Source organism: Equus quagga, chromosome 6 (assembly GCF_021613505.1).
Source record: "Equus quagga isolate Etosha38 chromosome 6, UCLA_HA_Equagga_1.0, whole genome shotgun sequence".
Lineage (NCBI taxonomy): Eukaryota > Metazoa > Chordata > Mammalia > Perissodactyla > Equidae > Equus > Equus quagga.
Genome location: NC_060272.1, coordinates 32437345 through 32464208, shown reverse-complemented (window position 1 = coordinate 32464208; position 26864 = coordinate 32437345). Strand labels below are relative to the sequence as shown.

General features: G+C 34.6%; 1 protein-coding gene across 10 annotated transcripts in view; it reads right to left on the bottom strand.

The window, feature by feature from the left end:
• Positions 1-26864, bottom strand: part of MYCBP2 (MYC binding protein 2) — a 255562-nt gene that overhangs the window by 124536 nt on the left and 104162 nt on the right. For all 10 annotated transcript variants that reach the window (XM_046664365.1, XM_046664367.1, XM_046664368.1 and 7 more), the window contains 10 exons: positions 19003-19175; positions 17801-17926; positions 17586-17713; positions 12534-12625; positions 10405-10539; positions 8954-9037; positions 7510-7606; positions 5410-5602; positions 4635-4909; positions 781-1002 (listed from right to left, as the gene is read on the bottom strand). In XM_046664365.1, the coding sequence (XP_046520321.1) occupies positions 781-1002; positions 4635-4909; positions 5410-5602; positions 7510-7606; positions 8954-9037; positions 10405-10539; positions 12534-12625; positions 17586-17713; positions 17801-17926; positions 19003-19175 (1525 nt within the window). The remainder of the gene's footprint in view (positions 1-780; positions 1003-4634; positions 4910-5409; positions 5603-7509; positions 7607-8953; positions 9038-10404; positions 10540-12533; positions 12626-17585; positions 17714-17800; positions 17927-19002; positions 19176-26864) is intronic.

The window sequence follows — 26864 nt, the reverse complement described above, 5'->3', positions numbered from 1 at the left end:
TAAAGTCTCACTTACATTTACTTTTATTATTTCTACCGTAACCCTACAAAGGTATTATTCTAACTACAAATTTTCTTCTCATTCTGCCATTGTCCCTTTTTGTTTCTATATGTCTATACGAAATTTTCCTCATAAATTTTGTTGTTTCAGTCAACAGAAGACTGCTGCTGTATAGTAATAAGATAACTATTCTATTTTTTACTCCTTTTTTTTTTTGCTTTATTCTAAAGATTACTTCTCATCAACTTGGTAGTAATTATGTACAGTTTTCATGGGTCTTTAAGTTAATTTTCCTCCACAGTGCTTTCTAACAAACTACAAACAGTTACTGAAGAATGTTTCCCATGACTATTGTTTTACACTGCTTATTTTAACTTACCAAAATGTTATAGAAAAAATGTTTTAAACATTATTTATTTCCCTAGAATTCTATCTTGGCAATCTAAAATATTATATTCAGAATATAAAAGTTTGCTTATAGCATCTGTAACTTTAAATGGTTCAGCATAAAACAAATATATAGGAATTCATTGCGTAGTGCACTCAAATTTTTTATAGGTTAGGGATTGATCATTCAAAACAAAAAATTAGAGAAAAAAGATTGCTCATTTATAGGTAAACATAACAAAGTTTTTGTTCTTAATTTCAGCTTTTTGTGTGAAACACATAAATATTTGGTAAATATATTTACCTATCTAGAAGAATAAGCATCAAGCTAAAGACACCTCCAGTTACAGTTTTAGTGCTTCAATACAAAATACATTTCAGAGAAAGCCCTACCTGGCTGAGTTTTTCCATATGTGCTACCAAAAGGGGAAAACGGTGAACTAGTGTTGAGTCATTCTCTGTGCTAACTTGCTTAACAATTGATCGTAGCAGCACTTCTCCATCATATGCAATAGGGAAGATAGAGGTCAGCTTAACAGAAGTGTGACATAGAGCAGACATGACAGCTGCAAGGAGTCGGCTACTTGACGTCTTGAAGTTTGCTTCTTGGATATCCTTTTAAAAACAAAAATACGCACCTCGTCAAAGAAATACTGCAGCAACATAATCCAAGTTTATGGATATATAAGAGTTAAACAACCTTTTAAATCATACCAAAATTTTCTAGCATTCAGTCATTTTAATTGTCTTATTATAGGACAGCAATACTTTAAACGCGGTTGTTTAATTTACTACCCAATGAAGATGAAGAATTATGAAATACGGTCATGAAAAATCAGCCTCCTGTCCTTTAGCAAATGAACTTATACATCTATATATCCTCAGAATCACAGGGCTCTCCAGCTCTACTCTTAAAGAAAGATATCAAAAAGGTCCCAATTAGTACACATCTAAGGCATTTCCAAAAAATAAGCACTGAAACTATTTCCCACAAATAAATGATTTACATTCTAATTCTGTGCTACTATAACGTTTCACTAATGTTAATGTAGCATAATGTCGTTATGCTACTTTAATAACATTTCACTAGGGTCACAAAATTTATGTCATCACACTGTACAGTTTATTCAGAAAAATTAGTAGCATACTTGTAAAATTCTATAACACAGCATTAAAAACTTAACATAGGCTATCCTAATTCACAAAAATTGTATACACATTACTTAGTTCATCAAACATTTGTGTTATAAGTCAGGCTAAAAGTAAAGCAACATTCTATACGTTAAATGAACCTTTGTTGAAGTTGGCCTGTTCAGTAGCAAAGGAACAAAACCACCACATCAGACTGGGCAGTTGACAGAGTAATTAAGTTGTGCACTAGTCCCACCAATAATCTTGCCTCAGAAAATCAAGAGGCCCAATGGACTACCCTGCTACATGGCATGGATGAACCTGGAGGGCACTATGCTATGTGAAATAAGCCAGTCACAGAAAGACAAATACCGCATGATTTCACCTACATGAGGTATCTCAAATAGTCAAACTCACAGAAGCAGGGACTAGAACAGTGGTTGCTAGGCGCTAGGGGAGGGGAAATGGGGAATTGGTGTTCAATGGGTTTAAAGTTTCAGTTATGGAAGATGAATAAATGCTAGAGATCTGCTGTACAACACTCTACCTGTAGTTAACAGTATTGTACCGCACACTCAAAATTCATTAAGAAGGTAGATCTCATGTTAAGTGTTCTTACCATAATGAAATAAATTATTTTTAAATGCCAAGAAAAATAAATTCAGTATGTTAATAGCTAAAAATAATAACATAAAAACAAAGTTGCCTACCCAGCTGTGACCACTGGAATATCTTTCAACTAGGCTAGGATGCCTTGGTGGTGACAGTGAGTTTTTTTATGGGGGGAGGAGGTGCTAGAACTTCCAGTACAATGTTGAATAGAAGTAGTGAGAACAGACACCGTGTGTCTTGTTTCCGAACTTAGGGGGGTAATCAAAATTTCACAACTAAATATGATGTTAGCTGTAGATTTTTTTGTAGATATCCTTTACCAGACTGAGGAAGTTTCCTTTCTTCCTCAAAACTTCCTTCCAAACTTCAAAAATTCTCGTTTGCTGAGAAGTTTTCATCACTGATTAAGTGCTAATTCCGTCAAATACTTTTTCTGTCTCTATTGAGAGGATCACACAATTTTCCCTCTTTACTCAGCTAATATGATGAACTACGTTGATTTTTGAATGTTAAACTAAACTTGCATTTCTAAGATAAACCCCACTAGGTATATTTTTTATATTGCTGTATTTGATTTGATAATATTGTTAAGAACTTTTGCATCTATGTTTCTGAGTAATATTTGTAACAATTTTTTCTTTTAATCTTTGTTAGATTTTGATATCAGGATAAGGTTACCTTGATAAAGTTAGTTGGGAAGTGTTGTCTCCTTTATTTTCTGAGTTTGTAATAGATTGATCTTCTTTCTTTCTTATATGTTTAACAGAATTCACCAGTGACAATATCTGGATCTGGAGTTTTCTTGTGTGGGAAAGTTTTTGCTAATGAATTCAATTTTTTTTTTTTTAAGATTTTATTTTTTCCTTTTTCTCCCCAAAGCCTCCAAGTACATAGTGGTATATTTTTAGTGTGGGTCCTTCTAGTTGTAGCATGTGGGATGCTACCTCAGCATGGCTTGATGAACGGTGCCATGTCTGTACCCAGGATGCGAACCGGCGAAACCCTGGGCTGACGAGGCGGAGCATGCTAACTTAACCACTCGGCCACAGGGCCAGCCCCTGAATTCAATTTTTTAATGGATATAAAGCAATTCAGATTTTTTTATTTCTTATTGTGTCAGTTTTAGTTAAGTTATATTTTTCAAGAAATTTGTCTACTTTATCTAAAGTTATAATTTATTGGTATGAAGTTGTTCATAAAATTTCCTTATTCTTAGCTTAACACCTGTTGGATCTATAGCGATATTTCCTATTTCATTCCTGATATTGGTATTTTGTGTTTTTTCTTTCTCTCTTATCTCTCAATCAGACTTGCAGGAATTTATTAATTTTTTTTATATTCAAAGAACCAACTTTTGACTGCTAATTTTCTCTGTTTTCTATTTCACTGATTTCTGCTCTTATCTTTATTATTTCCTTCTTTTATTACTTTCTTCTTACTTTGGCTTTGACTTGCTCTTCTTTCTGGTTTCTTAAGGTAGAAACTTAGATCATTGATTTTAAACCTTTTTCCCTTGCTAGTATAAGCAACATAAATTTCTCTCTAGTTAATGCTTTACCTATATCTCACAAATTTTGGTATGTTAATAGTTTTATCTTTCAGTGTGAAATATTTCCTAATTTCCTTTGGATTTCTTCTTTGATTCACTGGTTACTTAGAAGTGTTGTCTATTTTCCAAACATTTGGTGCTTTTCTCCGCATATGTTGCTATTGATTTCTAATTCTATTGTGGTCTGAAAACACTTTTAAGAATTTAATCTTTTGAAATTTACTAAGGCTTATTTTATGGCCTAGCATATGATCTATCTTTGTGAACATTATACGTATACTTGAAAACAACATGTATACTGCACTTGCACATTCTGTTTTATAAATGTCAGTTAAGCCAAGGTGGTTAACAGTGTTGTGCACATCTTCTGTATCCCTACTGACTTTTTGGTCTAGTTATTCTATTAATTACTGAAAGAGGAGTGCTGAAGTCTCCAAGTATCAATGTGAATTTGTCTATTTCTCTCTTTAGCTCTCTCAGATTTTCACCTCAGGTGTTTGAAACTGGGATTTGGGGCAGACACGCTTGTGAGGGTCACGGTTTCCTCGTGAATGAATCAATGAGTGATGTTAGCATCCAAGTCCACCCACAGCTCTCTCCTGACTGATCTCAGATGTGGGGCAGAAGTGACTGCTCTTCTAGTGCTGTCTTTGCTCTCACATCCTCCCTCACTACTGTTCTCTCCCTCTCTTATACACACACACTCACCCACACATTCAGAGAGCAGATCAGCAGCTGCACAACAGGCCTGCCAATTTTATAGCTAAAAAATGATAAACACAAAACGAAAAAAATTTTAACTCTGATTATTTAAGTCACATATACCAAACTGATTTCCTAATTTACCTTTCATAAAAGTTAGAAAGACTGAGACAACTGCAATTTATTTTCTTGAAGAGTACTAAGTAATACAGTATGTCATATTTGCAACTACCATTTTACAAACTTAAATTACCTGATCCAAACAATTCAGCAGATCACAAAGGCAAGCCCACTGTAAGGCAGGAGTCGGGTAGAAAGAATGAAAACAGGCAGTAAAGGTATTGTGACATTCCTGAAGGACAGCTTCTAGGAGGCTCAAGGGTTGACTGAGATATCCTTGAGGATCATTATCCAACTTCACCATGCAGTGATCAACTCCTTCTGATAAAATCTTTCTTAACAAAGTTCTGGTTTTTCCAATACATTCTGCTAATTTGCTAGTTTCTTCTACAACTGCTTTTCCTGTAGCTTTGAGAGAACAAAGCAGATAGCTAATTAAATAGAATAATAAATATGCATGGAAACATTCAATATAATTCAAGTAATGTCCTATATAACTAAAAATCACAAGTACTCATCACCTAGAAATGAAACAATTTAGAAATTAAGTGTGGTCCAAAAGCATTTCTTTTTAAAATCTCAACAGTAAAAACATAATAACAACACTAGTTTGAGCATTTAAGTCCACATTAATTCAAAATAAAATATTTCTATTTGACAGGATCTATTTAAAATAACACTTTAAGTATTTAATTTTAGCCTAACATGACTTTTTGTTATGAGGATGACATGGAATCTAAGTGATTCTATATAAGTAAACACATAAGCACCATAGCAAGCCGACTTTTTCCCTTCATTTTAGGAGCAGCTTAAAGGCAGCTGGGCATCTAAACTCTTGGTTTTCCTGTATAAAACTTCTCAATGTCTCAAATATTTTCTCCCTAAAGTAATTTAAAAATGCATCATACCTGACACTGGGTAAATTTCACAGGTATAGACGCGCAATAACCTCAGACAACAGGTACCCACAAAGCGCAGTCTCTCTAAATCTAGAAGTGTAGCTGTGAACTGGAAACCTTTTAATCCTCTAAGTTCTTCAACTCCTAGGACTAAGGTGGTCCAGCTCCAGTGAAGAATACTCAACAATGACTCAAAACATTCCTAATCCAGAATATGAAAAAATAAATAACAATTAGTTCAAATGACACCATAGGTTAAATCAAATGGAAAGATGACATTCAACTTCAAAACTTTATCTTGAACTTTTTACTCAGTTTTGGTAGCCAAAATATTAGATGTTCTATTAGTTCATTCATTCTATTACCATTAGAAGCATCTTTGAAGCTTGACAAAACAGGTAGTTAGGCAACTATAAAAACAACTTTCTTCAATATTTACCTTTTTAAAAATACATTTCTAAGTTTCCGTGCTATCTATCTAGTTTATCATGTAAGTAAGGGAAAAAAAAGGGAAAACACTTAAAAATACATGTTTACTTGAAAGGAAAATTAAACTCTACATTGTGACTGTAGTTTTATGTAAATAAACCAAAAATATTTTAAACACTTTAATAATTATTGAATATAATAAACTATTTTAGTATTAGATATGCGACAGTATCAAATAACTTACGTCTACATATTAAATTTTACAAAACAAACTATAGCCACCTTTTGACAAACAAGTTAACAGAAGATGAAAATTGACTAGAAAATACTAAAAAATTCTTATTTGGATATTTAAAAATTCTAGGATCCGAGTTGAGGGTGTGAGCATCCCATGGTCTGCAGGTTTTATTATGCTTACATGATGACAGATACTAGACGAATCTCAAAGCAAAGCACTTATTCCCTCATCCCCACCAAATTCTAGTCCTTTGGTGTAGTAATACCAAGAATAAGAGTTTATAGTTTAACTTTTGAAAGAAAGGATTGAATAAGTTTCTCATATAAGGATTACAATTACCTAATGACCACAAAACCACTTAGACATAAATATAAAAGAATTACTAACCACAGAAAAAAGCACTGAAAAAGATACAACAAAGTCAAAGATACTTATTTGGATCAAAAGATACCACTAAATTGACCTTAATACTTGGTACCAAGGAACCAAAATTCTTGCAGTCTCTTGTTCAAAGCACAATCTCTGTAAACTGCCGTAAGGTCAATTTGATATACATGAAAATTTAAATGAGCACAATTCCAGTAGAAATATTCACATAACTACATAATCAAAGACCGGATATAACAGTAAAGAACGAGAATCAAATAATCCTTTGACAGGAATGGGGTTGAATAAATTAAAGTACAACCATTCTATGGGACATTATGCAACACAAGACTGAGATAGAGCCAAATGTACTAACATGGAGTATGACCATAGTGCATACTATGAAAATGTTAAAAAGGAGGATGCAAAACTTTAAAGTATCATTAAAAACAACTAAGAAGGTTGTATAGCACACTGTATATAACAGACTAATAAACTTGCATGTGTATAAAAAATGGTCTGGAAGCATAAACATCAAAATGTAAACAGTAGTCATACATGGTAATAATAGGTGATAAGGAAAAAACTTTAATATACTTTTAGTACAGTTTTATTCCCACTCCACTCTATTCCCATCAGGGACGTAAATTAATTTGGTACTTTATGCATCTTTAAATGTAGAATGGGGATAGTCAAGTAGCTCAAGAGTCCCTAGTTAGATACATGACTCTTTTATTTAGTTCCTCAAGCATTAGAGGAACACTTTTTGGTCAAAACCAGCCCCAAATTTTCCTTCACTTTCTGACTCCTTCAGCATATGTATTCATACATGATTTATTAGAAAATTCACCCATTATTTCAGAAATAGCAAGGCATGTTAAAATCAGTCAACCTCTCTATCTTCCCATTATTTAAAGTGCATATTCTCTGGAGTTGGGTGTTAATGCTAATACAAAAACAAATCTGAGTTCATAAAGCTATGCTGAGATAAACTCTTAGAAGAGTGGCTAAATGCTAAACATCAAAATGAAATTGAGCACTGGCTACAAAAGCTGAAATTCTTAAAAAAGGCTTACCACTGAGACAGTTCTTGCAAAAGATCTCTTTAAAATGTGTACAGGTTCACTGGTTTGCTGCTTCCCTTTTGAAGCACTGCCATCACTGGTTGGAAGTCTGAAGGTAGCAGACACACATAAAGTTATGTTGGAAAGTCCAATGGCATTTTTCTCTTCAAAATATACATTTTGCAATAGCAAAATAATTAAATTATACATCTAAATTTTTTTTTAAGTAAAATGCAAATATGGGGCTTTTTAGAAACATTTTCCAATGCTAAGCAACATTTTTAGCACAGGAGCACTTCATCTTTTAAATCTCACCTTTGTAAGAATGGGTAGTAGAGAATCTCTTCTCTTACTAGACAATATATATAACTTATGTTCTCTGGTAATGCTACTATTACCAGGAGTAGTCTAAGCAACTTATGCTCATAATGCTACATTATGATTACTAACTATACAAGACTACATAAAAACAAACAAGCAAAAGTCCCTTCTTGGGAAAAGTGAGGTTTATATCACCCAGATTCTTAAAGTGACTACTAGAAAGGAAGATATGGGAGACAGAGAATCACTATTCTGGAGGTATTTCCTTTGATTTTTACTACTTAAAGTAAGAATGACATTTTTAAGTGAGAGTATATATCTATTTGATTTTTTTTTTTTTTTTTTTTGGTGAGGTAGATTGGCCCTGAGCTACCATCTGTTGCCAATCTTCCTCTATTTTGTATGTGGGATGCCACCACAGCATGGCTTGATGAGCGAGTGTGTACATCTGCACCCAGGATCTGAATCTGCTAACCCCGGGCTTCCAAAGCGGAGCATGTGAACTTAACTACTGTGCCATTGGGCTGGCTCCTATTTGAATTTTTTATTCTAAAAATAATTGCAGTAATCTCCTAGAAATAGATGGATACACATATAGGCATATGCTTCCATATACGTCTCAATTACCACCAAGAACTATAATAAATATTATCACATGAGTAAGTTATTTTTTGATATTTCACTTAAAAGCAGACATTTTTCAGCAGTAAGTGATTTTTCAATTGGTTCTATCGTGAGATGAACAAGAAACATAAGACTGCAAAAACTCAATTGGGTCTACATCTAAAGCCCCCATCTAAACACTGATTTCATTTCTCTAAAAAATTTTATTAGTTTATAACATCCTGGAATTGGTAAGAAAATCAATAGATTAAAAAAATACATTATTAAGATATTGTTATTGGCATAATACAGATAATCTGAGTCATTAAGTTTAAAATTAAGCTTGATGTAGATGTTTAAAAATATGCAAAACATTAAATATTTTTGTTAAATGCAGCTATATTTCCACCAGTATATTCTAATTTGCTGAATGCCTCAAATAGCATCCCTTCTACTGTATATTTTATAGTGATCCTAGCTCATTACAGTAAAAGAATAAACCATATTAATTAACTATAAAAATACTACATACCTGTATAATAATTGAGGTATCTGACCGGCATTAACATCTGTACCATTATTTGATTTCTTTGAACTCTTAAATTGGAAAACAACCCTAGGGAGAGAAAAAATAACAATGATACCAAAAACAACATAATTCAGAATTCATTGAAGGAAATAAGGAATTTAATAATCATGTTTTCAAATCATATGTTGATGAATAGAGATTCATTCTTTAAGGAAAAAAATTCAAGTGAAAAGGTATGGTTTTTAGTTCTAGCTCTGAATGGCTTTATTAGTAAAACAAAGGAACTGAATCTGATCAGGAACTGCTAGGTGAGTAGCTGTCCTGCCTGCTCCCGACCCCCCAGCCCAGCTTTAACTAGAGCAATAAGCTTCTAACAAAATATTTCTACTTAAAAACAATTTAAAATCTGCTTAAAAACTGCTCAACTAAATATATTACAAGCTTTAGCTTCAAAATGCTATGATATTCCCAGGTTGGATGACCTGTATATAGGAATCATATGGTCCAGGATCAAAGCAGCCTCCCTGGTTCCAGCATACAAACTCAGTGTAAGTTGAAAAGGATACAGACAACAACAGAATTAAGTTTTCTAAAGCATCCCACTGGAACATTCAGCAACATGGAACTGACTTCATAAATTAGTCTGTTCTTTTTTGGTCAGCTCTGTTATGAGTTGAACAAAGCTATTTGAAATATACTACTATATAACTTCTACCCATATCAAATAGTTTATGTTCAAGAATAATAGAGAATAAATTGAATTTCTCCTACAAAAGATGGTCCTTTCAAACACATGAACCAGAGTAGAGAGTATAAAGCAGGCTGGACTTAGAGTCAAGAGACGCCAGGTCCAGATTTGGTCCTGCCACACAGTTACTGCATCACTCAAAGCCAATCATTTCACTTTTTGTCTCTCTATTTCCCTGAGCATAAAATGGGGCTAATAACTGCTCCACAAAGTTCTTTTGAGCATCAAATTTATAAACTGAAAAGCACTCTATACATGAAATTTAAACAGTAAATTTTCCACTACATTTCATTAAAACTATAACATCTCATATCGTTGAAGCTTCTCAATTTATAAACTGTTTTCATAAGCACTGTCGAATTTTATAGTAAGTACATGTTTCTTTTTTATGGTTTCCAAACTCCTCATTATCCTTGTCACTTTCCTCTAGATAATTTCTAATTTGGTAATAAGCTTTTAAACAGCATAGCATCCAGAAATACATACAAATTCCAACTGACAAGAGCAAAGAACAGTAGTCCTATTACCTCCTTGTTCTGTCTAGACCTTTAATCTGGCATGAGGTGATATGAGTTTAATTTTTAGCAGTCATATTATGCTTTAGCCTTACTAAGATTTTTATCCTACTGAAACACCTCTAAGCTTTCAAAACAGTATTCCACTAATAAAAATGAGTTGCTTAAGTAAAACTTAAACAATCGCTTACCCATCATCTGTGGTGATAGAAGCTTGCCCATGAGAGCCGCAGTCACTGCTGGGTCCTGACACTCGAGCCCATGCTACATACCACCACCCAGCTTGCAGGAGAACTGGTTCATCAAACATCATTGCATACTTTTCTCTGAGAGAAAAATTAGTGAGTCAAAGACAATGTGTTTGCACTTCCCCGTTACATACATTTATTTCTTTAAATCTTTTAAAAACACAAAATTCATTGTATTACAAGATTCTTTGTCAAACAATGTTAAAAACCCTCGATTTTAAGAAGTCTGAATAAAAATACAGATAATAGGTATTTGTGTTATGGTGATGGAATTACATTTCTTCCCCCCATCTTGAATTTTAAAACTTGCCTAATTAAAACTTTCATATTAAAATAAGACAAAATTTTTTAAATTGTTGGGAAAAAAACCTTGCCAGTTTTGTTGGAAAATAAAACTCTGAACTTCAATTCTAAAATTTATTTATTTAACTACAGTGTTTTGAGAGGTAGCATGTTAAAAAAACGGCTCTGGAGTCACATGGCCTGAGTTCAGGCCTGGCTTGTGACCTGCTAGCTGCACGACCTTGGGCAAGTTACTACATCTTCTCTGTACCTCAGTTTCTTCATCTGAAAATAGGGATGACAATAATGTCTAGCTCATAGGGTTGTTCTGAGGATAGAGTTAATTCAGACAGTGTTTGGAATTGTGCCTGTCACACAGTAACTACACAAAAAAGTTTACTAAATTAGGAGAGAAAAGGTATGTATAAAAATAAGGGCATCTGATAAAGATATAAGCAAGTTACAAAGTTTTAGGTAACAGAGTAGAAGGAATGAGTATCAGTTGTAACTGGGAAAGAGAGAAGAATAAAGGGCAAGTAGGAAGGGGAAGAATGTGATGAATGGATCGACAGATGTATGAAAGTACAAAACAGGGTCTGGAAAAGGCAAGGTGTCCAGTTAGGTTAAAGCATTACGACAGATGTAAGAGAGTAGAAAGTAGAAAGTCAAAAAAGATGCTGTGAAAGATTATGGAAGTCCTTTAATGTTGGCCTCAGGAATCTGAGCTTTGTTAGTAGGCAAATGAAGAAAATCTAGATGATTCTCATACATGAAACCATATATTATATTCTTGACATAATCACATGCTCAAAAATAAATGCTAAATGACAATGGCATCTTAAGGCTTTCTTAAAAATTAATCAATCAACTTTCCTGAAATTTCTCTAATCTTCATTCATTTAAAATATAAAAGATGACTGAAAAACTATCTCCTAATATTGGTTCACATCTCAAGTGAAGAAACAGTCAAAATTTTCTTTAGGTTAACTATTTTGTTCTCAAAAGTCTTTATCTGTTAAAGCAAATTCAATGCCTTACCACCATTCTTATTCCAGAAAATATACATTTTCACTAGTAAAAAGCTTATGGACACCACACAAGGTTTCCTTAAAATCATTCTTGTAGGAAGTACGGTGTACTATTGTTATTGAGAAGCTCAATTTTAATTTTTTTTCATCATAATATTCCCTGATTTAAATCACTAAGTTGTCACAACACAGTGATGAGAAAATTCTTAGCATTACACCGAGAGGACTAATCTAGGTCTCTTCTTGATGAACCTTCACAAATAAATGTCCTGATTCTGGTAATCTCCTAAGAGGTTCCAGTAAAGCTGGTCACCTCCCCAGGTGTGTTATAATCAAGCATATACTATGGGCACGGTATCAGCATACACAGGGGATCTGAATTATGGCCCACTGAGACTATTTGACACTATATACATAATGCTACAGGTAGTAAGTAATTGTGTCACATCACTAGAACACTAGCATATTAGGTGTTCTCTAAGTGATGTATGAAGATAAAAGTGTGTAAAATATGTGCATATTTCCATTTTATCTTCAATGTAGAAACACTCAATTTATCTTGTGAAATACAAATGTGAAAGATATTATTTGTTTCAATGCAGCATTGTTAAAAGCAACACTCACGGTAATATAAAATTTAATTTCTCAAGCATGATTAAAAGATTATTTAAAATTTCCTTTTTAAGCTATGTTTATTCACTTATAATGAATTTTTCATTTTAAGTATATAAGGATTATACTGAATAATGAACAAATCTTTACCTAGCAGCACAGTCATAAGCCAATACATCAGTCTCTGCAAGAAGGTCTCCATCAGTTTCATGATCTCCTCCATCAGGACCCAACTCAAACAGCTGGGGAAAGGAGAAAAACATATTGTGCCCAGTCATTCAGTCATGTAAATCAGATGAATATGTTTATAATTTCGCAAGTGTCCAATACATATGCTGGACTATACAGAGTGTAAAAATCAGAGTACCTGCTTTCTTAATGTTAAGTGAAATATACAAAAATATATTTAAATTAAGAAACATATAAATGTTTTCTGGCCCATATTGATCTCACTTTTCCTAATTTACACATTCATCTATTTATATCAAATTCTCCAAATAGTTTTGTACCAGATATAAATATCTGAAGGAGATGAGAGAACTCAACCAAAGCATTTTATCTAAGTGAGATAGAATCTTGCTTCATCACTTACTAGCTGTGAGATCCTAGGACCCAATTTACTCATCCATAAATGGGAGATGGATACTAACAGTTACTGCTTCATTGTAATTGTGAGAATTAAATAAAATAATACTTGTGGAAAACACAGAAGAATACCCAGCAAAAAAGGCTAGAAAATGTTAGCTATGGAGAGAAAGAGGAAAAACAGAAGACAAAGCTTCTTAAAAAAACAGGAACAAAAAACAGTTCAAAGTAATATTGCATGGGTAAAGGAGAGATAAGGAGTGTGGAAAAAAAACGGTTATGAGAAAATGAGGAGAACCAAAGAGCCTGGGAAAAGGAAGGAAGAGAAGAAGATATCAAATAGGGGAAGTTACGATATTAAGTGAAAATAAAGAATTATGAGCAAGAGGTCTTGTTAAAAAATGGCGTAAAACATATAGAGTATGTATTACGCATTATCATAAGATCTGATTCTCAACAGCTGTTGGATTCCCCCAGGCAGCTCAATCTCACTAGTTCTACAGCGACTCATCTCTCCCCTTCTCCTTCCCTGTTCTGATTAATGGTACTATCATTCACCTAGTCACTCAGACAAAAAACCAGGAATAATCCTCTGTTCCATATCTCTCTGCCATCACTATGTCTATTCTATTACTTGCCAATTCAACTGTATTCACTGTTACTGGCTGGAACACTTTAATAACAACTAATTAGTTTTCTTATCTCCATTCTCTCCTTGCTCTAATCAATATTCCACAAAATTGAGGGTTTTTGCTTTTGTTTAATGATCCTTAGTCTTCTTTTTAAAATGAATATTTGATCAGAATATTTTCTTAACCTAAAATTCTTCAATGGTCTCTCATCTCCTTCTTCCTAGCGTGATATAAAGATCCTTAATAATTTGCCCCAACGTGGCTCTCCTGCTTATGTTTAACAAATATTTCTGAATACATACTGTGTGCCAGGCATAGTTCTAAGAACTGGGCATACAGGGGTGAATGATGCAAACAAAAAAACAGCGGCTATTGGGAATAAGTTTGTGGTAAGGGAGAGGATTTACAGGTGTTTTTGTTTTTGCTGAGGAAGATTCACCCTGAGCTAACATCTATTGCCAATCTTCTTCTATTTTGTATGTAAACCGCTGTGACAACATGGCCACTGATAGACAGTGGTTTAGTGGTTTCCTCTGCCCAGGAACCAAACCCGGGCAGTTGAAGTAGAGCACACCAAACTTAACCACTAGGCCACTGGGGCTGGCCTGAAGATTTATAGTTTCTTTTTTTTTTCCTCCCCAAAGCCCCCCAGTACATAGTTGTATATTCTTAGTTGCGGGTCCTTCTAGTTGTGGCATGTGGGATGCCGCCTCAGCGTGGCTCGATGAGCGGTGCCATGCCCGTGCCTAGGACTCGAACCGACGAAACACTGGGCCGCCTGCAGCGGAGCGTGTGAACTTAACCACTCGGCCAAGGGGTCGGCCCCCAGATTTATAATTTTAACTAGGCTCACCAGGGAGTCAAGATTTGAAGGTGATGAAGAGTGAGCCACGAAGGTAGGAAGATAGTGAGGAGTTGTAGTCAAAGGGAGCAGCAAGTGCAAAGGTCCTGTGGCTTGACTACACCTGGCATGTTTGAGAAACAAGGGCAGGCTGGTGTGACTGGATTAGAATGAAGGAACTAGTATAACTTAAGGATGGAGTGATGATGGCAGTCAGTTCTGATGGTGTTTTGTAGGCTCTTGTGAGGTCTTCGGCTTTTATTCCAAAATAGGAAGACACTGCAGAAATCTGAACAGAGGGGTGGCATTCTCTGGTGTACATTTGAAGAGAATCACACTGCTGTGTTGAGAACAGACTGAAGAAAGCATGGAGATAAGGAGGATATAAGTTGGGAGGGTACTGTAATAATCCAGGTGAGAATGGCTGTGGTTTGGATCAACTTGGTACCAGGGAGAGTTTTTAGAAGTAGTTAGATCCTGGATTTATTTTCAAAGTGCAGCCAACAATATTTGCTGATAAAGTGGATGCAGGGTGTGAAAGAAAAGAGAGAAGTCAAGAATGACTCCAAGATTTTTGGCCTGCGTAATTGGAAGAATGAAGTTAACTCTATTCTGAGTCAGTTAACTAGGATAGGGAAGAACATGAGAACAGCAAGTTAAGAGAGATCATCAGAAGCCTAGTTTTGAATGTGTTACATCCAAAATGCCTATTAGCTATCAAAAGTAGAGATGCAGAGTAGGCAGTTATATATATAACTTTGGAGGTCTCTAAGTTTGAGAGTGATCAGAGAAAAAATACTTAAAGCCATAAGACTGGACCACCATGGGGTGAGTAGACTTTAAAAAGATGTCCCAGACTGAGTTCTGGCATTCCAACATTTAAAGGTCAGGAAGACAATTAGTAACCAGCAGAAGAGTAAGAAGAGCAGTCAGTGAGACCGAGGAAACCAGTTGGTGTCTTGGGAGCCAAGTGAAGAAAGTGTTTCAAAGAAGAGCTCAATTGGATTAAATTCTGTTGATTGGTTAAGGAAGATGAGGACTGAGACTTGACCCTTGGCTTTAGCAATACAGAAGTCATTAGTATCCTTGACAGGAGTAGTGTCAGTGGAGAGGTTGGGGAAAAAACTTGATTAAAGTAGGTTCAAGAAGGAACGGGAAGAGAGAGAATGGAGACAGAAAGTTAAGAAGATGCACAGAATCCAGCTAGATGGCTAATCTAAGACAAGTAGCTTTGCCTAGGGTAGTGATAGAAGTCTTTTTCAGGAAAGGAAAGAGATGAAAGAGGACCTATCAAGAAAGACAACTCGGTTTCTGGCTTATGTAACAAGCGTATGGTGAGTGGTACTATTCAAGAGAGAGGGATCACTGGAAGAGAACCAAGTCATGTGGAAGAGCATGAATTCAATTGAGATATAATGACCGACAACTGGCATGCCTTTAAAACATTACATGGAAATGGATGAAGGAAGTGTGAACTAGAGATAGAAATTTGGGCATCATGGTGTGCTGACAGCTATTGAAACTTCAGGCTTAGAAGAGAACGCCTAGGAGAAAATAAGGAGTGAAGAAATAGGGCCCAGGGCTGGGCCTAGAAGGGCTCCAACATTCAGTTGCCTGATAGAAGAGGAAAAACCTACAGAGGAGACACAAGAAACAATCAGAAACATGAAAACAAAACAAAACAAAACAAAGTAAAGAAGAGGCTTACTGCTAGGAAAAAAAATGTATACCTTAGAGTGGTGAAGGGGGAAAAAACAAAAAGACACCTGTAGGAAGGCCTCAGTCCACTCAATGAATAACTAAATACAAAGGCAAGATCATGTCCAGAGAAGGAGAGGAGTAAGTGAGGATATGAGACTTGAAAAAGAAAAGTAGTGGCAATATAAAAACAACATATATGGAAGACCTCTATAACTCTATACCACAACTACTGGAGACAAAGTCCACTATGGTGTTCACTACTATAAAAAAGAGCCTTTCATGGCCAGGAAAAAAATATATCTTCCTGATAAGCTTAGTTTGCCGACAGACACTCCAGCAAGAACTACAGAAGTCACTGAGTTTGTTTTTCTATCTTGACTCTGAATCAAGACATCCTAAAACAACCAGTTCAAAGCAGGTACTCTATAATGAGCCAAAACTAAAACTATTGTTTTTCTTATATCAACATATATATGCCACAGATGTCCTTAATCATTATTCCATCCCTACTCTTTGTATAACTCCAGGGACTTTTAACTTTTATTTTCTTCATTTCTATGTTATCTGAATTTTTTTTAGCACATGTATTCCAATTATAACCAGAAATAAGCAAATATTTTTTGAAGTTTGTCAGTTCTGGCTGGGCCTCTATGGGAAGTGTCCTCACAAACCATCACTATATGGGAGTTTTAACATATTAATATAATTTTTAGATATTATTGAGAGAACTAAGAAAATACCTCCTGAGCAAATGGCATTTAATTAAGATGAAGTCTGCTATTAAAATTAATGTAGAAACTATAATTTTCTCTTTTACTTTAAGAGCAAAATCAGTTCATTTGAGAAGTAGAATATTTAAGCTATTAGTGAATTTTCAAAGAAAGAGCATATCCTTTGCTGCATGTAATTGCTGGCGTTTTCTAAGATGAATAGTGTGGTAAACTTATGACTCTTGATTAATTTCAGTTTGTCTACCAGAGGGAATCCAGCCCCTATACTCTGTCTCTCACTTCATCCCTGGTCCCCATTCCTGGGGTGACGATGTCTGGTTACATAGTATTTGGCAATAAAAATGCTAAAAACTTTTAAAGCCATATCAAAATGTCCCTGCATCAAAACAGTTGTGTCTCCTGTCATTAAAAGACTACAAGAAAGTAGGCACATAGAAAGTTACTGCTGTTCCTAGGCCACCAGGAAGTACAGCACAAAGGACCGAGACTGACTATTTAAGTCCTTTTCAGTCTAAAATCCTTGAAAAATCATTTTCTACTCATTTTACTCCCTTACTATGTGACTTTTGATTTTTTAATGAATTAAGTTAGTAGTGTTATACTAGCAATGTTTCAAGTCCTTTTTAAAAAGAGGCATTAAATAAAATAATAAACTAAGTCAAAAATCAGTATCCTCAAACAAAAAGGGCAATGGCATCAACGAACTGCTTACCTTAATTTTAGCAGTATATTCTCCTCTACCTCCAAACAGACCAAGACCACCAAGCAAAATATCGGTGTCAGCACTGAAACGGATAGCTTCCACGGAATGGGCAGAGTAACCCCAGCCCCCGCCATGACCTGAAAGATACAAATAATAATTTATGTTTTAAAATATCCATATGTTTCAGTTATAAGACAGTATCTCCTAAACATAAACATACATACTTTCAAACCTATTCACTACACTATAATCTTCTTTGGAATAAACTTTCATTACTGCTTGAGTCTCTTCTTCTGTACTTGCAACACCCATTTTTAAATCCTGCATAGTTGCCAAGGTATCAAGACAACCTAAAAAGAAACAGACAAAAATTCAATTCCTTGAAATTAAAATTTCCCGTAATATTAAAGATATGAATGCTGGGGATAATTAAATAATAAACTCTGAGGGTGCTCAACAAATTTATTCCAAGCTTTAAGCAACATTTCATGGAATACTTAAAACCTATAAATATTCTCCTCTGCCTGGGTAATTACCATATTTAAACATGTATCACAATGTTTTACACAAAACTGTATCTTTGAAACATTGGAATGGCTTAATCGTTGAACCCTTACAAGGTTCTTCCTTTTGTGAAACTCTCTAAATTACTTTAGTTTGATTCTTAAAGTCCCATTTGAGAAAGACACAGTAGCTTAAGATAACTTTAATTGATGCTAGTTTGGGATATTTATTATGGTTATGAGACGAAATTTGTAGAAAAAGCAGCAAGGAATTATGTTTATGATCCAGTAATTATGTTTAGAAATATGATTTCACAATTGGAAATTCTAGATAAACATAAATGAGTGCTTAAAAAATTATCTTTAATAATGTTTAAAAGCAATAAAATAAGTAGTTGTGTGGATTCATATAAAATTTCCAGCAACAGAATATATACTGTAAAAGCCCTATATCTCAAATTAATTTAATAGTAGTGAAGATAATGTGCTGTGGAAAACTGTGCTATGTAAGAAGAGAGAGAAGTAGTATCTATAAAATTGATATAATATTTTATAGAATTTATTTTATAATGTATATAAATTAAATATTATAATTAAATATTTGAATATTTAACCTAGATCTCTAAAGTTTATATTCAAGTTAAGCAAAATATGATTTTTAAAGATCTACCTATTAGGAAAATTATATTCAGGACTGCTTTTATATTTGGGCATATATGAATCCTTCATGGTGTTGGTATAAGTCTGATATATTGTTTTCTGTAGGATAAACTTCTTAAAGTTAGAGGATTTAACTTATTTTGCACGTAGCATATTATTGCTTAACAAACATGACAGACTGATATACAAATTTAAATACTCTAGAAAAAAATTCCTCAGCACACATTAATGAAAATTAGCTGGTTATCAAATAGCAACCCTACCTAGAATGTGCAAAGCTGCATGAGATCGGGTGGTGAGAGCCCTTGATCCTGTTGGTAAGGCAAGTTCAGGACTTAGAATACTACATCTGGACTGCATGTCTGCTACAGAGGGAAGTCTGGCATCAGCAACAACTGCATTGTAACACCAGAGTTCTCTAGTATTCGGTCGAAACCTTTCAAGAAAGAAAATAATTACAGCACCTCAACATAATAGTTTCATTTAAAAAAAACTTCTGAAGTATAGTTGATAATACAAAGAGAACACACAGCCAGCTTAAACAGGATAAAATGTACCTCATTATTTTCCATACATGACCTAAACATATAAATAAAATGATTTATGTCACAATAAGTGAAATAATTTGAACAAAACAGTAAAATAGATGACAATACTTCATGAATAACAGAGTAACAGTATATTTAACAGTCTGATGCGTACATATAAATATGAAGCTTTTGTACAACAAAAACTCCATGAAAAAAGTTTAAAGACAAAGGATAAGTTAAAAGAAAATATGTGAAACATACATATGAGACAAAACAACAATATCCATAAGGTGTAAGAGTTACAGCAAGCCACTGAGACAATCAATCCAATACCCAAAACGGCAAAAGACACGGAAGGCTGTTCTTAGAAAGGAAGCACAAACAGAAGGTGTGCAGATGTTCAACCTTACGAGAAAACAGCAAAGCATCAATAAAAACCATAAGGAGCTCACAATGCGCTCTTGCCGTTATCTCATTGCTTTTCTCTCTTTCATGACAAAATTCTCAAAAAGCTGTCTCTATTTCTTTACCTCTTTTATTCCATGAATTCTTTTTTGGAAAGTTGTTTTTATCAACTACTGAGTACACACAAAAGAACAGTAACAAAATATTTTCAAAACAAAGTATGATGAATAATGACACGATGTACACTAGTAAAAAGAACTTTACCATCATCTTTTAATTACCGTGTCTCTCTTTCTACTCAATTCCCTTTCAAACATCTTGAAATTTAAAATTTATCATTCCCTTGCTTTTCTTCATGATTTTTCCTATGTTTGTATCAAAATAGTATCTTACTCAAGTTTCATGTTTTTGAATGGAATATGAACAGGATATACACTTTATGTATTCTTCTGTGGCTTGCTTTCTTCAAACAATAGAATATTCTTACAATATGTTTATACAGAGGCATATGGCTCATTCTCATTGTCATAGAGTATTTGTCATGTCATCATCACAACTAATTATCCCTTCTACTATTGATGGCAAAAACATGAAAACTACTCAATTTTTCATTACAAAAATGCTGCTATTGACAACCTTATTCAAAGCTCTTAAAGCATAGGTACAAGAGTACAACAAAATCTTCATTCTTTCTCTCATTGGTATGTCTACACAGAAAACACTGATCCCCTTGAAAATTTGATTCATGTCAGATATAGCTGACATTTAAGATTAGTTAAGAAAGGATGGTCTTCTCAATCAATGGTGCTTGATGATCCAAATTTTCTAAATATAAAAGCACTTAAATCCAGCAATCCCAATTCTGGGCATATATCTAAAAGAACTGAAAGCAGGATCCTGAAGAGAGATTTGCACACCAAATGTTCACTGCAGCCTTAGCCACACTAGCCAAGAGGTGGAAGCAACCCAACTGCACATGGATAGATGAATGGATAAACAAAACACAGTAGAAACATACAATGGACTATTACTCGGCCTTAAAAAGGAAGGAAATCCTGTCACACGCTACAGAGTAGATGAACCTTGAGGGCGTTATGCTAAGTGAAATAAGCCAGTCACAAAAAGACAACTATTGCATGATTCCACTTATATAACTAAAGTAGTCAAATTCATAGAAACAGAAAGTAGAATGGTGGTTGCCAGGGGCTAGAGGAAGGGAGAAATGGAGAGCTGTCCTTTGGGTACAGAATTTCACTTTTGCAGGATGAAAACATTCTGGAGATCTATTGTATAACAATGTGAATATACTTAACACTACTGAATTGTACACTTAAAAATGGTTAAAATGGTAAATTTTATGTTATGCCTTTCACTACAATTAAAAATAAAAAAATACACTTAAAAGTAATACTTGGCACAGAATAAATTCCATGAAAGCAGCTGCTATAATTAGTAGCATTAATATTATTGTATTATTGCTTTTTAATTTAATCTATTGATCTTATTGTTGCTCTTTTGTAGATGATCATTCTTTTCTTTTGGTCTTTTTGTTCTATAAGTTCACTATAATGTCTCTTGATTGCAGATAATAGAAACACATTGTTTCTAATATCTGTGGATTCAAATCGCTTTTTGGTTCTGAAAAATTCTTAGGCATTATTTCTTCAAACATTGCTTCTCCTCTATTTTCTCTAATCTCTAATACTTCCTTCTTGGATGTCTATTAGATCTTCTCATTATATTCTTCAAATCTCTTAACTTTCATATTCTTTATATTCTTGTCTCTGTGGCAGTTTGGGTAATTTCACCTGTTTGAATCTCCTGATCTACTCATGCATTTGTTTAAAAAACTATTCTTCATTTATACAAGTTCTGCTGGTTGTTTTTCAAATATACCTCATTGAGTCTCATTCTGAGTCTCTTTTTTTTTTTTTTGAGAAAGATTAGCCCTAAGCTAACATCTGTCACCAATCCTCCTCTTTTTGCTGAGGAAGAGTGGCCCAGAGGTAACATCTGTGTCCATCTTCCTCTATTTAGACGTGAGACACCTGCCACAGCATGGCTTGATAAGTGGTGCATAGGTCCATGCTCGGCATCGAAACCAGCGAACCCTGGGCCACCACAGTGGAACACACAAACCTAACTGCTGCGCCACCAGGCCGGCCCCATTCTGAGTCTCTTCTGCTTGCTCAATTTGGAGGTTCCATCGCTTACTTTTTAAACATTTCATACACTGTTATATTCTGACAACTGCAAGTTCTGAAATTGATCCTGTTGCTTGTTCTTTTGCTAAATTTCACTAACAGTGATACTCCTTATATGTTAAGCAATCTTAGACTTTGTGCTCTTATTTGATTGACTCTTAATTACTTAAAAACCTATGGGCCTAAATGGAGGAGACTTTTCTCTAAAGATGATTTACACTTGCCTTCTGCTGGAGACAAAGGGGTATTACCTATCTGATCCCACTTTAGCATCATTCCAAGGCCAGAAACTTAATCGGAGAGTTTCAGGATGAGTTTCCATCGCCCTCACCTTGCAGTGGGCCCAATCTGTTTGCCAAATTGCAGTGCTGATATCAGCATTTGCCCTCAGCGAGATCCTGTACTTATAGTGTTGACTACTTACTGCTCAAGTGTCACTTCATGGAGGTATGATTTTTATATTCTGCTGGGGCAGCAATACTTATATAGGACAAAATAGACTTTAAAACAAAAACCAACAAGAGAAAAAGAAGGGCACTATATAATGATAAAGGGAACAATTCAACAAGAGGATTTAACACTTGTAAACATCTATGCACCCAACATAGGAGCACTGAAATATATAAAGAAATTATTAACAGACATAAAAGGAGAAATAGTAACACACTAATAGTAGGGGACTTTCACACTCCACTTACATCAATGGATAGATCATCCAAACAGAAGCTCAATAAGGAAACACCGGCCCTAAATGACACAGACCAGATGGGCTTAGTAGATATATACAGAACATTCCATCCAAAAACCACAGAATACACACTCTTTTCAAATGTACACAGAACACTCTCCAGGATACATCACATATTAGGCCATAAAACAAGTCTAAATAAATTTAAGAAGACAGAAATAATAACAAGCATCTTCACAGACCACAAGGGTATGAAACCAGAAATCAACTACAGGAAGAAAATTAGAAAAGCCACAAATATATGGAGATTAAATAAAATGCTACTGAACAACGATTGGATCAACGCAGAAATCAAAGGAGAAATCAAAATATACCTGGAAACAAATGAAAATGAAAATAAGACATGCCAAAACTTATGGGATACAGCAAAAGCAGTTCTAAGAGGGAAGTTTATGGCAATACAGGCCTACCTCAAGAAACAAGAAAAATCCCAAATAAACAATCTAACAGTGCACCTAAAGGAACTGGAAATAGGAGAACAAAGCCCAAAATCAGTAGGATGAAGGGAAAAAAATTAGAGCAGAAATAAATGAAATAGAGACTTAAAAAACAACAGGAAAAAAAATCAATGAAACTAAGAGTTGGTTCTTTGAAAAAATAGACAAACCTTTAGCTAGACTCACCAAGAAAAACAGAGAGAAGGTTCAAAAAAAAAAAAAAAAAGAAGGCTCAAATAAATAAAATCGAAATGAAAGAGAAATTACAATAGACACCTCAAAAATACAAAAGATTATAAGAGAATACTACAAAATGCTATATGCCAACAAACTGGATAATATAGAGGAAATGGGTAAATTCTTAGAATCATACAACCTTCCAAAAGTGAATCAAGAAGAAACAGAGAATTTGAATAGACCAATCACCAGTAAGGGGATTGAAACAGTAATCAAAAATCTCCCAAAAAATGAGTCCAGGACCAGATGGCTTCTGTGGTGAATTCTACCAAACATTCAAAGAAGACTTAATACCCGTCCTTCTCAAACTCTTCCAAAAAACTGAAGAGGAGGGGAAGCTTCCTAACTCATTCTATGAAGGCAACTTTATCCTGATACTAAAATTAGACAAGAACACAAAAAAAGGAAATTACAGGCCAATATCACTGATGAACATCGATGCAAAAATCCTCAACAAAATACTAGCAAATCAAATACAACAATACATTAAATGTATGATGATGATGTATGATGATCACACCATGATGAGTGGGATTTATTCCAGGGATGCAGGGATGGTTCACCATCTGCATATCAATCAACGTGATACACCACATAAACAAAATGAAGACTAAAAATCACACGATCATCTCAATAGATACAGAGAAAGGATTTGGCAGGATACAGCATCCATTTATGATAAAAAAAACTCTGAATAAAATGGATATAGAAGGAAAGTACCTCAACATAATAAAGGCCATATATGACAAATGCGCAGCTAATATCATTCTCAATGGAAAAAAATTGAAAGCTATCCCTCTAAGAACAGGAATGAGACAAGGATGCCCACTCTCAGCACTCTTATTTAACATAGTATTGGAGGACTTAGCCAGAGCAATCAAGCAAGAAAAAGGAATAAAAGGGATCCAAATTGGAAAGGAAGAAGTGAAACTTTCATTATTTGCAGATGACATGATTTTATATATAGAAAACCCTAAAGAATCCACCTAAAAACTTTTAGAAATAATAAGTGAATAAAGTTGCAAGATACAAAATCAACATACAAAAGTCAGTTGCATTTTTATACACTACTAACAAAGTAGCAGAAAGAGAAATTAAGAATATAATCCCACTTACAACTGCAACAACAACAAAAAATACCTAGGAATAAACTTAAGCAAAGAGGTGAAAGACCTGTACACTGAAAACTATTAAATATTACTGAAGGAAACTGAAGAAGACAGAAAGAAATGGAAAGATATTCCATGCTCTTGGATTAGAAGAATTAACATAGTTAAAACATCCATACTTCCTAAAGCAATCTATAGATTCAAAGCAATCCCTATCAAAGTTTCAACAACATTTTTCACAGAAATAGAACAAAGAATCCTAAAATTTATATGGAACAACAAAAGACTCCAAAGAAAGAACAGAGAGAGAACAAAGAACAAAGCTGGAGGCATCACACTCCTTCACTTCAAAATATACTACAAAGCTATAGTAATCAAAACAGCATGCTACTGGCACAAAAACAGACACACAGATCAATGGAACAGAATCAAGAGCCCAGAAATAAATCCACACATCTATGGACAGCTAATTTTTGACAAGGGAGCCAAGAACATACAATGGAGAAAGTCTCGTCAATAAATGGTGCTGGGAAAACTGGACAGCCACAGGCAAAAGAATGAAAGGAGACCATTATCTTACACCATACCCCAAAATTAACTCAAAATGGATTGAAGACATGAATCTAAGACCTGAAACCATGAAACTCCCAGAAGAAAACATAGTCAGTTCACTCTTTGACATCTGTCTTAGCAGCATATTTTCAAGTACCATGTCTGCCCAGGCAAGGGAAACAATAGAAAAAATAAACAAATGGGATTACATTAAACTAAAAAGCTTTTGTACAGCAAAGGAAACCATCAACAAAATGAAAAGACAACCTAACAATTGGGAGAAGATATTTTCAAACCATATAACTGATAAGGGGTTAATATCCAAAACATATAAAGAACTCATACATCTAAGTCAACAAAAAAACTAACCACCCAATTAAAAAATGGGAAAAAGATCTGAATAGACATTTCTCTAAAGAAGATATACAGATGATGAACAGGCACATGAAAAAGATGTTCAACATCACTAATTTTCAGGGAAATGAAAATCAAAACTACAATGAGATATCATCTCACGTCCATCAGAATGGCTATAATTAATAAGCCAGGAAACAATAAGTGTTGGAGAGGATGTGGAGAGAAAGGAACCCTCATACACTGCTTGTGAGAGTGCAAACTGGTGTGGCCATTATGGAAAACAATACCGAGATTCCTCAAAAAATTAATAGAACTACCATATGATCCAGCTATTCCACTGCTGGGTATTTATCCAAAGAATATGAAAACACGAATGCATAAAGATACGTGCACTCCTATGTTCATCGCAGCATTATTCACAATATCTAAGATTTGGAAGCAACCTAATGCCCATTAAGGGACAAATGGATAGAGATGTGGTAGATATACATGATAGACTACTACTCAGCCATAAAAAATGATGAAATCTGGGTTTTTGTGAGAACATGGGTGGACCTTGAGGGTATAATGCTCAGCAAAATAAGTCAGAGGGAGATAGTCAAATACTTTGTGATCTCACTCATAAATAGAAAATAACAACAGACACACACATCGAGACAGAGATTGGATTGCTAGTTACCAGAGAGGAGGGGGAGGGAGGAGGGCGAGAGGGGTGATCGGGCACATGTGTGTGGTGATTGACTGTACTTTGTCTTTGGGTGGTGAGCATGATGTAATCCACACACAAAGTGAAATATGATGATGTACACTCGAATATATATATATATATAATGTTATAAACCAATGTTACCACAATAAAAAAATACAACAGGAAGCAGACTCAGGGCAGAAGGAAAGTCAAAGTAAGCTAATACCGAATCTGCAATGTTTTTGAAAGCTGTAAAATGCAAGTACCCTGCTAAAAAACACAATGGACACAAAGCAGCCTGAAGTAAGGATAAGGTAACAAACTCTGATCCTGATTAAGGGAAAACACCTTCCAGCTGTTTCACTGAAACAGAGAAGGAGACTGCCCGGCATCATCTTTTAATCTCCCTTTTGGAACAAGGGGCTAAATCAGGACCTGGCAAGGCATTTGAGATCATCTGACCCACTGCTACTGCCACATGTGAGAAGGCAAGGTTCAACGCACTGGACTGCACACTTCTGAGTCCTGTTAACACTCCAAGGAAATGGCTCTAGTCTACTGTTAGAATCTCAGTTCTACTGTTACCTCTAATTTAGAGAATGAATTTCTAATTTAGTGAATGTATCCGAAAACAAACTCCATACTGCCAATTTCAATTTTTATTTTGTTACGCAAATTTACTTCATTTAAAAATAAAAGATATAAGGATTATAGAAAGTAAAATATCAATTCAAACCTAGATCCAAACCAGAGCCTACTTTTTGCTAAGTCTCTTGTACACTGACATCTAATCAGTAAACAATTGAGGACAATTCTATCTTTACACCACTCGCCTCTCTATCCCCTCCACTCTATCCC